Source organism: Ranitomeya imitator, chromosome 2, assembly GCF_032444005.1.
Source record: "Ranitomeya imitator isolate aRanImi1 chromosome 2, aRanImi1.pri, whole genome shotgun sequence".
NCBI classification, from domain to species: Eukaryota; Metazoa; Chordata; class Amphibia; order Anura; family Dendrobatidae; genus Ranitomeya; species Ranitomeya imitator.
The window spans coordinates 214,159,102-214,174,004 of record NC_091283.1 but is presented as its reverse complement, the minus strand read 5'-3'; the positions used below and the strand labels follow the sequence as shown (position 1 = coordinate 214,174,004).

Genomic DNA, 14,903 nt, shown 5'->3' with positions numbered 1-14,903 from the left:
ACCACCCTGGCTTGGGTAAGGAAAGCGCTGTGAAAGCGCACGGTGCCGCACTGGCAGTCACAGCATTTTGACGCTGTTTTGTGTGTCACGTGCTGATAGCTAAGTCGGGCGCTAGATAGCAATCATCCACCTTACGTGAGCAGTCATACACAAGGGAGGGGATAATTAATGAGCGACTTTCACACATCAACACACACACATTTACAAGTGTACACTAGCGCATGGCCGAGCGGCCATGCGAACCTTTTATAGCGGCAGTGCTACAAGACCTTCCAGATGAACCAATAGGAGCCGCAACAGGACCTCAGCATGTGACCCCCGACCTCCAATGGGAGGTCGTCCCATGGGCATGCTCAGTAAGGGAAAAGCAGGACTCAGTCCCAGAAATACCTGCTCGCTGCTGAACATTGCTGGCTACAAGGACAGAGCCTGGAAAGGCAGTAGTAACCAGTCGTCCAGTATCAGCCTGAGCTAGACATTGGGACTGACGTTTCTGCTGAGCAGACTCCACTGTGGCTGGAGAAGAATGAGAGACCGCAGCAGAGATTGTTCGAAATTCCCCCTGTGCAGAGGCGGGAATTCGACACCTAACATTACCCCCCTCAAAGACTCAAAGACAGCAATTAGCTGTGGAGCTCGAATGTGCTCAGCAGGCTCCCAGGACCTGTCCTCTGGGCCATAACCCTTCCAATCCACCAAATAGAATTTTTTGCCACGTACCACCTTGCACCCCAAAATAACGTTCACCTCGTAATCGTCCGTAGACGAACCCGATGTCCCGGCAGATGACTCGGAAAACCGGGACATGTATACGGACTTCAAGAGGGACACATGAAAGGTGTCGGTGATACCTAGGCGTGGAGGAAGGGCCAGATGGTAGACCACAGGGTTAACCTCTTCGAGGACATTGAAAGGTCCCAAGAAGAGATGTGCAAACTTAGTTGACTCAACTCGCAGCCTGATGTTACGGGCGGAGAGCCACACCAAGTCGCCAGGAGCAAAGGTCGAAGCGGGACGCCGATGTGCATAGGCGGAGGTCCTCATTCTCTTCTTGGAGGCCCGAATGGCATCCTTAGTGTGGTCCCAAATGTCCCGTGCCTCCACAGCCCAATCTTCTACCCTGGAGTCAGCGGAAGACAAGGGCATGGGCACAGGAACACGCGGATGCTGGCCGTAATTTAGGAGGAATGGAGTCTGACCGGTGGAGTCAGCTACGGCATTGTTAAGCACAAACTCCACCCATGGTAGCAAGGATGCCCAGTCATCCTGCCTGGCAGAAACAAAATGTCGTAAATATGTGACAAGGGTCTGGTTGGCCCTCTCAACCAACCCATTCATCTCGGGATGATATGCCGAGGAGAGATTCAACTCAATACTGAGTAGACGACAAAGCTCTCTCCAGAATCGAGATGCAAACTGGGGACCCCGGTCACTGACAATTTTGTTCGGCATACCGTGTAGGCGAAAGATATGCTTCATGAACAACGCTGCCAGAGCCCGTGCAGAAGGTAACAATGGAAAAGGCACCAAGTGTACCATTTTGGAAAAATGGTGGATGATCACCCAGATAATGGTGCAGCTACGAGACTTGGGTAAGCCCACCACAAAATCCATGCCGATCATCTCCCAGGGCCTGTCCCCCACCAGCAGGGGGTAAAGCAAACCAGCTGGCCATTGCTGAAGAGACTTGATCTTGGTGCAATAGACTCACACCTGAACATAGTCTGCAACGTCACAAGCCATATGCGGCCACCAGTATGTCCTCGCCAGTAGCTCAGATGTCCTTTTGGACCCAAAATGTCCACCCACCCTGGATGAGTGAGCCCAAGAGAGGACCTCTAGATGCAGGCTGGATGGTGCAAAAGTCTTGCCCAGAGGCACAGACTCTAGCGAACCTGGGGCCACAGTTCTCAGGCTCTCGGTGCGGACAATAAGCCGAGGCTCCTCTTCCTCCTCCTCAGATGATACAACGGAGCGAAAGAGAGCATCGGCATGAATGTTCTCCCCGGAAAGAACATGGAGGGTGAAATGAAACCGGGAGAAGAAAAAGGACCATCTGGCCTGGTGAGAATTTAACCGCTGGGTTCTCTGCAAGCATACCAAATTCTTGTGGTCTGTGAAGACTTGGAATGGAAAATAAGCCCCCTCCAAGAGATGTCTCCACTCTGAGAAGGCCAACTTCATGGCTAGCATCTCTCTGTCCCCGATGGAATAATTCCTCTCCGCTGGTTAGAAGGTCTTAGAAAAGAAGAAGCAAGGATGCTTCCGACCTTGAGCATCCTTTTGGAAAAGGACTGCTTCAGCACCAACGGATGAGGCATCCACCTCCATTATAAATGGCATATCTACATCCGTGCGATGTAGGATAGGAGCGCTAGCGAAGTGTGACTTAATGGAGTGAAAGGCCTTGGAGACCTCATCAGACCACAATTTGGGATTTGCTCCCTTCTTGGTGAGGGCAACCAAGGGAGCTACCAAAGTTGAGAAGTGTGGAATGAACTGGCGCTGTTAATTAATGAACCCCATAAAGCGCTGCACCTCTTTCAGAGAATGGGGTTCCTGCCAGTCCATCACAGCCTCTAGTTTGGCAGGATCCATAGCCAATCCCTGAGATAATATAGCCCAGGAAAGGTAAGGACTCCTGCTCAAACACACATTTCTCCATCTTTGCGTAGTGGGAATTTGCCTGTAAGAAGTTGAAGACTCTGCAAACATCTCTCCAGTGGGAGTCAATATCTGGAGAGTAGATGAGAATATCATCCAGATAGACTACGACCGAGGTGGAGAGCATTAACATTTGTCATTAACAAAGTCTTGGAAAACGGCTGGGGCATTACGGAGCCTGAAGGGCATCACCAGATATTCATAGTGCCCATCCCTGGTGTTAAAAGCCGTCTTCCATTCGTCCCCCTCACGGATGCGAATCAGGTTGTAAGCACCCGACAGATCTAATTTTGTAAATACCCTTGCTCCCCGAAGCCTATCAAAGAGCTCAGATGTCAGGGGCAGAGGATACTTATTTTTAACGGTGATGGCGTTAAGACCCCTTTAATCTATGCATTGACGTAGTTCCCCATTCTTCTGCATGAAGAAGAACCCAGCCCCTGCAGGTGACACTGACTTCCTAATGAATCCTCTTGCCACATTTTCCAGGATGTACTGTGACATTGCCTCCGTCTCCGGGAGAGATAACAGATAGACTCGACCCCGGGGAGGCTCAGCACCAGGCAAGAGGTCAATAGGACAGTCATAGGGGCGGTGAGGCGGAAGGGTCCCCACAGCTCTTTTGGAGAAGACGTCCGCAGAGGGCCAATATTGCTTGGGGAGAGAGGATAGATCTGCGGGTACCTCAGTAGTGGCAACCTGAACACATTCCCTCTGACATCTACCCCCACAAGATTCACCCCATCTGAAAATTCTGCCTGTGGACCATTCAATATGAGGAGAGTGGTACCGTAGCCAAGGTATCCCTAACAGGACCTCATCAATTCCCTCAGGAATGATGAGCAGAGATATAATTTCCTGATGAGATGGCGACATGGACAGAGAAAAAGGGATGGTCTGGTGTGTTATCTGTGAGGGCAGTGTCGACCCATTTACCACTCGTACGGTTACTGGTTGAGCTAACATTACCAGGGGAATTGCGTGATGTTGGGCGAAGGCAGAAGACATAAAATTGCCCTCCGCCCCAGAATCCACGCAGAACTCTACCGAGTGGGTAAATACGCATATAGTATTTGTCCCCTTAAAGGACAATTTGGAGGCAAACGTCGCTGTGTCTAGTGTACCTCCACCTACTACCGCTAGACGCTGACGTTTCCTCGACCTCTGGGGACATCTGGTGGTAAGATGTCCTGACTGCTGGCAAACATGACAAACCTGGAGTGCATGAGTGGTCCGGGACTTAGATCCCGCTCGTGACACTACCATAGCCTCATGTGACTCATGGGCCTGGACTGGAGATTCCAAAGGTTTGGCGAAGGTGGGAGCCAGCCGAAACCTCTGCCTACACTGGGCTCGCTCTATACTCTGCTCGTGAAAACGGAGGTCAATACAAGTGGACACAGCTATTAACTCTTCCAGTGTGGCAGGTATCTCCCTAGTGGCCAGAGCGTCCTTCACGTGGTCTGCCAGCACCCTCAAAAATATCGGAATAAGGGCTTTATCTGACCTCTCCAGCTCAGATGCTAGGGTGCGAAAGTGGATGGCAAAATGGCTGACCAAGGACGAGCCCTGAGTCAATGCCAACAGTTAGAGTGCCGTATCATGGTTACACGAGCTCCTAAATAGACCTGTTTCAGAGTGCTCAGGAACAACGATGCACTCTGCACCACATGATTGCCATGCTCCCACAGCGGCATAGACTACTCCAACGCCCTGTCTGACAGGAGAGACACAGTAAATCCCACCTTAGCCCGCTCTGTGGGGAAACGTGCGGCCAGAAGCTTGAGATGTATAGAGTACTGGCTCACGAAACCTCTACAAGATTTACTATCACCAGAAAATTTTTCTGGCTGTGGGAGGCGAGATAGAGTCGGAACAGGGGTGGCAGTGGACAAAGTTGCTGCAGCCACGCTAGCAGCCTGAACAGCAACTGCGGTTACATCCACAGCTGAAGTTGTGCGCTCGAGAGCCGCCAACCTACCCTCCAGCTGCTGGATTCACCGCAAGGATTGCCGTTTGTCCATCATCACTAGTCAGACACTGGCGCTAGTGTAATGTTAGGGCTAGCGGAACGCACCAAATAATTAGAAAGATAGAGTAAGGTGCGCTCGCAGCCCGGGGTCCACCGTGCAGAGATGGAACCTGCTGCTAAGTAATGAAAGACTATATGGCGGCACAATATGGATTTACACACGGGATAACTTTACCCAGTATGAAGAAAGCGAACCCTGTTGCATCACAGGGCCACGGTACCACACAAAGAGCACAAGAATGGAGTCACAGAACTCTACCCCTAGACTCGGGATTAGAGTAGAACTAGACCTCTTGCGCTCGACACCTCATCTGGGGTGTCAGCGTAACCAAAATAATAATTTAAATGCACGGGAATGCGTGCAGTGCCGCTCTGGCAGACGCCACTAACCACCCTGGCTTGGGTAAGGAAAGCGCTGTGAAAGCGCACGTTGCTGCACTGGCGGTCACAGCAATTTGACGCTGTTTTGTGTGTCACGTGCTGATAGCTAAGTCGGGCGCTAGATAGCAATCATCCACCTTACGTGAGCAGTCATACACAAGGGAGGGGATAATTAATGAGGGACTTTCACATGTCAACACACACACGTTTACAAGTGTACACTAGCGCATGGCCGAGCCATGCGAACCTTTTATAGTGGCAGTGTTACAAGACCTTCCAGATGGACCAATAGGAGCCACAACAGGACCCCCGGGAGGCATGTGACCCCCGACCTCCAATGGGAGGTCATCCCATGGGCATGCTCAGTAAGAGAAAAGCAGGACTTAGTCCCAGAAAGACCTGCTCGCTGCTGAACATTGCTGGCTACAAGGACAGAGCCTGGAAAGGCAGTAGTAACCAGTCATCCAGTATTAGCCTGAGCTAGGCGCTGGGACCGACATCTCCGCTGAGCAGACTCCACTGTGGCTGGAGAAGAATGGGAGACCGCTGCGGAGATGGTTTGGGATTCCCCCTGTGCAGAGGTGGGAACTCGACACCTAACACTGAGATGCACAATTTTCTGGCATGTTCTGATTGTGTTCTACCTGTGACAAAAATGTCCAACTTTTTTTAATGTGTCTGACCTCTGGCGTAAGATGAAAAGATAGAAACCATTTAATACAAATTAAAACATTCAAACCCAGCAATGTTTTGCCAAAGGCTGTATCAGGGCATTTGTAAAATCATGTTATTGTCTGATGAGACCATGGTTGAACTTTTTGGCCATAACTCCAAAAGGTATGTTTCATGCAAAGGCAGCACTGCTTATAACTAAAAGAACACCAGATCCACCATACCCACAGCAAAGCATAGTGGAGGCTACATTATGATTTGGGGCTGTTTATCGGCAGCTGAAACCAAGGCTTTAGTCACGGTGGAGGGAATTATGAACAGTTCCAAATATCTATCAATTTTACCACAAAACCAACAAACCATCTTATTAAAACTGAAGACGTAGAGGAATGTTACCTTTCAGCATGACAATGATGCTAAGCATACCTCCAAATCAACAAAAGAATGGTTTCACTGGAATTACATGAAAGTTTTGGAATGGTCTAGCCAAATACCAGACCTGAATCCAATTGAAAATCTGTGGATTGACATAAAAGGGGCACTTTACACAGGAGATGACCTCGCAATTTGACAGACTTGGAGAGCTACTGCCAGGAAAAGTGGGCAAAGATTTTCCATTTTAGATGTGCCATGCTGACAGACTAATACCTAAAAAAGACTGAATGCTGTAATAAATTCAAAACATAATTCAACAAAGTATTAATTTTAAGGTGTGCATATTTATACAGTCACATAGTTCCTTTTTTTTAACCCAAAAATATTTAAATTTTTACTTCAATTTTGTGAATAACATGGGTGACATCATAGATTGAAAGACTTTGCAAACAATTCTTCTTGGTATGATTTTTTCACATGGAAATTAGCTAGCATTTTAACAGGGGTGTGTAGACATTTTGTATCCACTTTATATATGACACATATGAGGCTGCAAGCTTAGATCAGGAGACCCTGGGTATGCCCAGGCATTATGGTCCTGTATGACCCTATAAAGCCAACCCTACTATACAGGTCCTTCTCAAAAAATTAGCATATAGTGTTAAATTTCATTATTTACCGTAATGTAATGATTACAATTAAACTTTCATATATTATATATTCATTATCCACCAACTGAAATTTGTCAGGTCTTTTATTGTTTTAATACTGATGATTTTGGCATACAACTCCTGATAACCCAAAAAACCTGTCTCAATAAATTAGCATATTTCACCCATCCAATCAAATAAAAGTGTTTTTTAATAACAAACAAAAAAACCAACAAATAATAATGTTCAGTTATGCACTCAATTCTTGGTCGGGAATCCTTTGGCAGAAATGACTGCTTCAATGCGGCGTGGCATGGAGGCAATCAGCCTGTGACACTGCTGAGATGTTATGGAGGCCCAGGATGCTTCAATAGCGGCCTTAAGCTCATCCAGAGTGTTGGGTCTTGCGTCTCTCAACTTTCTCTTCACAATATCCCACAGATTCTCTATGGGGTTCAGGTCAGGAGAGTTGGCAGGCCAATTGAGCACAGTAATACCATGGTCAGTAAACCATTTACCAGTGGTTTTGGCACTGTGAGCAGGTGCCAGGTCATGCTGAAAAATGAAATCTTCATCTCCATAAAGCATTTCAGCCGATGGAAGCATGAAGTGCTCCAAAATCTCCTGATAGCTAGCTGCATTGACCCTGCCCTTGATGAAACACAGTGGACCAACACCAGCAGCTGACATGGCACCCCACACCATCACTGACTGTGGGTACTTGACACTGGACTTCAGGCATTTTGGCATTTCCCTCTCCCCAGTCCTCCTCCAGACTCTGGCACCTTGATTTCCGAATGACATGCAAAATTTGCTTTCATCAGAAAAAAGTACTTGGGACCACTTAGCAACAGTCCAGTGCTGCTTCTCTGTAGCCCAGGTCAGGCGCCTCTGCCGCTGTTTATGGTTCAAAAGTGGCTTTACCTGGGGAATGCGGCACCTGTAGCCCATTTCCTGCACACGCCTGTGCACGGTGGCTCTGGATGTTTCCACACCAGACTCAGTCCACTGCTTCCTCAGGTTCCCCAAGGTCTGGAATCGGTCCTTCTCCACAATCTTTCTCAGGGTCCGGTCTCCTCTTCTCGTTGTACAGCGTTTTCTGCCACATTGTTTCCTTCCAACAGACTTACCATTGAGGTGCCTTGATACAGCACTCTGGGAACAGCCTATTTGTTGAGAAATTTCTTTCTGGGTCTTACCCTCTTGCTTGAGGGTGTCAATGATGGCCTTCTTGACATCTGTCAGGTCGCTAGTCTTACCCATGATGGGGGTTTTGAGTAATGAACCAGGCAGGGAGTTTATAAAAGCCTCAGGTATCTTTTGCATGTGTTTAGAGTTAATTAGTTGATTCAGAAGATTAGGGTAATAGGTCGTTTAGAGAACCTTTTCTTGATATGCTAATTTATTGAGACAGGTTTTTTGGGTTATCAGGAGTTGTATGCCAAAATCATCAGTATTAAAACAATAAAAGACCTGACAAATTTCAGTTGGTGGATAATGAATCTATAATATATGAAAGTTTAATTGTAATCATTACATTATGGTAAATAATGAAATTTAACACTATATGCTAATTTTTTGAGAAGGACCTGTATATGAATTTAGCCTTCTTGAGTATAGGATAGAAATCACTAGTCTTATGGAAAATGTGTTTTGCACTTACCGATATTTAAGCATCCCATTTGCTAGTGCAGTCTGCCTTCTGGATTATGGCCCCAATATTGCTCACTGACACCTTCAGTAGTTTAGAAATTCTTCTGTAACCAATGCCATCAGTATGTTTTGCAACAATAAGGTTGGGAAGGTCTTGAGACAGCTCACTGGTTTTACCCATCATGAGATGTTTCTTGTATGGCTCCTTAGAAATGAAACACTTTTTTTCTACACCATTAGTTGAACCAGCTGATATTATTTTTCATTAAGTGGCAAGATTGCATTCTAATTACTGAAGGTGTCATGACTTTCCATAGCATTTTGCACCTCTCTTTCTTCATGAGTTCAATACTTTTTCTCTGTGTCTTTCTCATTATTACACATAACTTAATTTATGGACATCTATGGTTTGATTTCTTTTCCTGTGTGGATTGAATGGGTTGTCGGGTGAGAATTTCATATTAATAGCACCTTTGGGAATATTTTTACTTTGAAATTTGGTGACGAGTTGAGTTCAATACTTATTGAACTACTTATTCAATACTTATTGCTCCCGCAGTATATTATTGCACCCGCAGTTTATGTATATACAGTACGATGTACTGGAAAATATTATACAAGGTGAAATTATTTTAATCTGTATCCAACAATCCAGAAAGACTTTTCATTCCCCATCACAAAATTGTTATATAATTTGCAATTTTAAAAGGTTAGGAACGTTATCAAGCGTAATTTATCCAATAAAACATTTAAAGGGGTCTATGTTTTTATAATGTTCCATTTTTAGTCTGCGTGGAAGTTTTTACAATCCTCGTTGCAACCATTTTTGTCATATAAAGAAAAAAAGTCTTAGTTTCTAATACCCATTAAACAGTAAAATATCGTCATTCATGTGCTACCTATATTTTTATGAGGCCATTAAATTGCTTTGGCAAGATTGATTGTGTAAAATTAAAGATAGGCAAAGGTCCTCTTTAAAAATCACCTTTTATTTTCCAGCTTCTGACTGTTGTATTTTCTTGTTTTAGATCTATTCAGCAATGGTTGGCTCGAGTGCAGTCTCTCCTTTACTGCAATGAAAATGGCTTCTGGGGCACGTTCTTAGAAAGTCAGCGTAATTGTGTTTGCCATGGAGGAAGCATGCTTTGCCAGCGACCTATTCCATGCATTATAGGAGGAAACCAAAGTTGTGCAATGTGCAGCATGGCTAACATCTCACTATGTGGCTCATGTAATAAAGGTTACAAATTATATCGAGGCCGGTGTGAGGCACAGAATGTAGATTCTGAGAGAAGTGAGCAATTCATAAGCCTTGAAACAGAGTTGGACTTCCAAGACCAAGAGCTCCGGTACCTATTGCAGAAGATGGACTCCCGTCTCCATGTGCACACAACCTTCATTAGTAACGAGATTCGATTAGACACATATTTCGACCCACGCTGGAGAAAAAGAATGTCACTCACTTTAAAAAGCAACAAAAATAGAGTAGAGTTCCTCCACATGGTCATTGGAATGTCTATGCGTATCTGTCAGGCCAGGAACACCACTCTGGATCCAAGTTTCTTTGTATATGTCAACCCATTCAGTGGCAGCCATTCTGAAGGTTGGAGTATGCCTTTTGGAGAACATGGTTATCCAAGGTGGGAGAAGACACGTCTTCAAAACAGTCAGTGTTTTAATTGGACTCTTCTCTTGGGAAACCGCTGGAAGACCTTTTTTGAAACTGTACACATTTACCTTCGCAGTCGTGCACGCCTACCTTCTCTCATGCGTAACGATACAGGACAAGGCCCAGTGGACTTGTCAGATCCTACAAAGAGGCAGTTTTACGTGAAGATTTCTGAGGTCCAGTTATATGGTTTCAGCTTGAGATTTAACCCAGATCTTCTGCGTAGTGCAGTTCAACAAGTAAATCAGTCTTACTCCCAAGGTGGCCAATTTTATTCTTCATCCTCTGTTATGTTGCTTATGTTGGACGTCCGGGAAAGAATCAACCGGTTAGCTCCTCCATCTGGACCAGGAAAACCCCAGCTGGACCTCTTTTCCTGTATGCTGAAGCATCGCTTGAAGCTGACCAATAGTGAAATCATACGGGTCAATCATGCACTGGACTTGTACAACACTGAGATTCTGAAGCAACCTGATCATATGACAGTCAAATTATGTTAACCCTCCCATGCCTTCCTCTGAGTCAAAACATTTATTTTGGAAGTCCAGAGGTGAAAACTCTGAGGGAATTAGATGAACTTTAATTACCTTAGAATCTACCTTACGACCTGACTATGATTATGCTGCAAACTATAAAAATGGAGTATATTTACATACTTCCTTTTATTACATTTTGGAGGGTGTGCTCGGTTGTCATCCATACAGGGTCTTCAGATTTTAAATCCTTTAAATTATAATTAAGTGTTATATCTTTATCAAACATTTATGATAGTTAGGTTTACCCGAGTTAAATCATTAGGCTTTTCCGTCATCGCTCTTTTTATGTTAGTGCAGCTATTTAATATTCATTTATGTCTTAATTAATGACGGCCTGAATACAACTGCAGCTTCTATGTACTTAAATAAGTGTATTTCCAACTTTAGGCCTCCTACACTAGATAATTGTTGAAATTGAAAAAAAACTTAGGTTCACTGAATCTAGCCTGTAATTCGGATGTGTCGATCCAACGAAAAAAAACCTAAACCCTCAAGAAGCAAATGCTAATGATCCCATATTAAAAAAAAATCCTTCTCAGCTCAAAACATGGCAATCAAAATAAATCCCTGGATTAATGTCCCATTTAAGAAATCTAGTACCCATAAATTTGTATTATATAATTTCAAGAAAATAATCCAGAACATTTCTAGGACTTATTCAATGAATAACCACGTAAATATATTCTTACTGCTCTTACAGTAAAGAATCCCCAACTGTGATGGTGAAACCTGACTTCTAGATGTAGAAGATGAACCCTTTTCATTGTTACAGGCCTAGGTGTGAGATTACGAGACCTCTCTATGCCTTAGAATAAACTTTGAGGTTGTAGTAGATATAAGCAACCTGTAGACTTCTATTGGTGCGATATTTGTGTTGCTTGACGCCTTAGGCTCCTAGTTAATGGAGAATCAGGAGCCCCAATTTATTTATAACTAATGAATTTCTGAACTACTATAGGTACACTTTTATGCTTTAGGTTGGGGCAACATGGTGATTTTGGTAGTGTGATATTGGTGAAAGGGGTCGTACAAGGTAGAGCGATCTTCACACGTGAGACACTAAGTATCCAACTAGCCCATTGCTTTTTTCAACGTACTTGTCACGATTCCAGTAAGTTTTGGCTTACAATGTGACCCCCAAAAATGGCAGTGAGCACATTTTTGCCAAATGACCATGCAGCCTCAGCCTTAAAATTAAACATGGCGCAACATTAGATTTTCTTCCGATTGTCTATCTTTTACCAATTTACCGATACTGCAGCGATCACATTGGTAGAGTTTCCAAAGTCTTAGTATACATGTCTCTGTAATAACTTACGTTGACAATAGGTTGTTAGAATATCCACAATGGTATCTTATAGCCAGAAACTCTTTAAGGAACCTCGTGAAATATTATTTTATTACATTCATCCCTACTTCAGCTGATTTGCTCAGTAAATGTACAGAACAGGGCTATTTTAATACAACCTAATAAATCCTATGGCAGAATAGAATCTATAAAATTATAGTTGGTGAAAAACTATTTATTTTAGACCTCATCGTATCCTTATCAAATCTATTTTCTATTGATTATATTTTATCTTTTAACCCAAGACTTGTTTTAAAGTCCATAACATGGTAGTGTATCGAAGACCGAGTCTTCCATCGTCAAGATGATAAAACATTCATTGTTGTAAGACAAGTTCTGTGCTAGGACAGAAGTTATTATGTGTCATTCAATCATATCACGCCACATTATTACCAGATCTACGCAAATAGAGCAGCGATCCCTGATATTAGACTCGCTAAGGCCTGTAAGTCTCATAGGTTTTAAGTCTACGTTTTGGGACCAACATGATTATTCTTGGATTTTTTTTTTTTTTTTGCAATTCATTGTCATTTTGCAGCCATTTTCACGAATTTTGACAAATGATAGTAAATAGATACACCAGCATCTGTGGGGGTTATGTAAAGCGAACAATGTGGAGATTATTTTAAAGTGTACGGAAGTATGTAGTCATACTCTTTGTTAGCATGCTCATTTTCAGGCAGTGCCAAATATGTACTGATGTTCTAAAAAAAAGAAAAAAAAGGGGAGAGGCACAGTACCAAAATATTCTAGACGTTTACAAAATGCACAATCCTTTTTCGCTACATAAGTGTTACGCATTATGTCTCTTTTTTTTTACCTAGATAAATTCAGCTTAAGGACATTTGACATCCAACAAGCAGCCCTCCAATCAATCCCCATGGCAGTTACCCCAACACTTTGGTCCACTGACAAAGCCTCGAAACAAGTCTACCAATCCCATAACCGTAATCACGAAGAGGGTCCACCCATACCAGAGTCAGACAATCACTGCCCTAGGAGGGGGAAGACATGAGAGAAGCACACAGCCGTGTTCAGAACACGGCAAGTAAGACTGGGGAGAGATGCTTCAGAAATTTAGTGACCTCCTGCATGAGCCTTGAAAATACCAGCAGTAAAGGGAGTAAACTGCCATAAAAAATTACCCCCCTACAAGGGAGAGAATCTTTCTTTTTCTGTATATTAAACTTGTAAAATGTAAAATATAAAATAACAATGAGGAGAATTATAAACCAAATAGGAGGATGACAAGCTACTAATTCTGCAAATGCCAGCATGTTCCTCCTTAATTATATCAAATATTGACACACCAAGCTGAGACCTGACTGCATGGGATACCGGATGGCGTGGTTGGGTGAAAGCGGATACACAAGCACATACATACTCTACAATGATAACCGAGTAGAGTGTAATGTTGAGTGAAACGTTAAAAAAAAAGTAAATGATAGAGAAGAATGGTTTGTCCCTTACGCGAAGAGCTTTCGAAAGAGCGTTAACTCCACCATATGCATTATTATAGCCGAAAATTCGTACTGTGTACATTGACTGTTGTGACATTGTAATATTCCCATGTCAGATCAGCCTAAAGCTTGATGAGTTCAGGTAAAAAAAAAAATGTATCATCAAAAATCGGGAAGATTGGTCAATTTTTTTTTTACTAATACTTTTTGGGATCTTTTAACTAAGCCAACAAACTGTCTTATTCATATTTGTTCGGCTTGATATTAATATATATTTTTTGGAGCGAGGGAGTTAAAATGTGAACAATATTGTATGCGTTTGCAGGTCTGCGGCTATTAAAATGACAATGAAGGTTTCCTGGGAACTTACGATGAAGAAAAATCCACGGGAGGTCTGTGTTAGACCGGCGTGTCGTCTGATGACTCGGCTTCTGCAGTATACAAGATAAATAATGACATTATGCAATGAGAGATGAGTTCTCACAGTATGTTAATGAAAATTCAAAGCTACACATGTTTATTGTGAAGGACATTAAAAAAATGAAAAGAAGGAAGTTAGTAAACGACATACTGTTTTTTGTTAATCATTGGTTTCATTGGATTTATTTTTTTTTATTAGAAAATGATTTACATCTCAGCCAAGGGAGAAAAGTTGTACCACCAGAGTAATTAACGTAATCTGTCATATCGAATATGAACAGACTTAATAGAGTTACACAAAGAAAGTATTAAAAAAAAGAAAAAAAACTAAAATTTAATATCAATATATATAGAAATATACATTAAACGGTGGAAGGCTTAAAAGCTGTTATCTGAAATGTGGGAGTTGTGGCTTTCTAGGAAAGTTTGCTTCAATTTGTATTTTTTTTTCCAAAATGTGAATGAATTATCGTGCCGCGTATTGCCTTTTACATTGTGTTACTCAGGAAGTCTCATTAGGGAGTTACAGAGGTAAGATTGAACTTTGGCCCTGGTGTTCGTGAAGATCCATAATACACCATTACAAATGGGGCACAATAGTTGAGTGCACCTCAAAGGATATTGGCACAAGACGTCTGTGTACCTGGAAACCACCTGAAAAAGGGCTGCAAAGCCGGCGCAATAAAAGAGCATATGCACAGCAATGAAAAAATTAAAATGCTGTGCACATGTTCAGTCTTTTGTTAAGGAAGGTTACATTCCACAATGAGTGTCACGGGGTTACCGCAGCAGAGTGGAACCAAAAGACCACAGCTTCTGATTGCTCCTACTCCTGCGCTGAAAAGAATCACCTCACCTTCTTTTTAAATGGTGTAAATTCCTTTTGGCAGTACAGGGATTGATCAGCCATGTTGAGAGCTCTGGGAGTCTAAGCTCTTAGCTGAGCTTGGCTAGCCATTTCTGTCCCCTATGTAATCTGGGTCTTGACTGACATACCATGTCAGTGCTAGCTTATGCTGCATGGCTACGAGGATAGGAGTTAG

At 43.2% G+C, this 14,903-nt stretch overlaps 1 protein-coding gene across 2 annotated transcripts in view; it reads left to right on the top strand.

Moving 5' to 3' along the window:
* The window catches only part of BRINP1 (BMP/retinoic acid inducible neural specific 1), a 374,091-nt gene extending 360,067 nt beyond the window's left edge, over positions 1–14,024 (top strand). The window contains exons 8-9 of one of the 2 annotated variants that reach the window (XR_011318054.1): positions 9,456–10,646; positions 12,805–14,024. Coding sequence is in view for 1 of the 2 variants with exons in the window: in XM_069748560.1 (XP_069604661.1) it covers positions 9,456–10,596 (1,141 nt within the window). In the remaining variant the exon portion in view is untranslated. Of the gene's footprint in view, positions 1–9,455 lie in introns of both variants that reach the window. The other variant, XM_069748560.1, reaches the window with a different exon arrangement.
* The last annotated feature ends 879 nt before the right edge of the window (positions 14,025–14,903 follow it).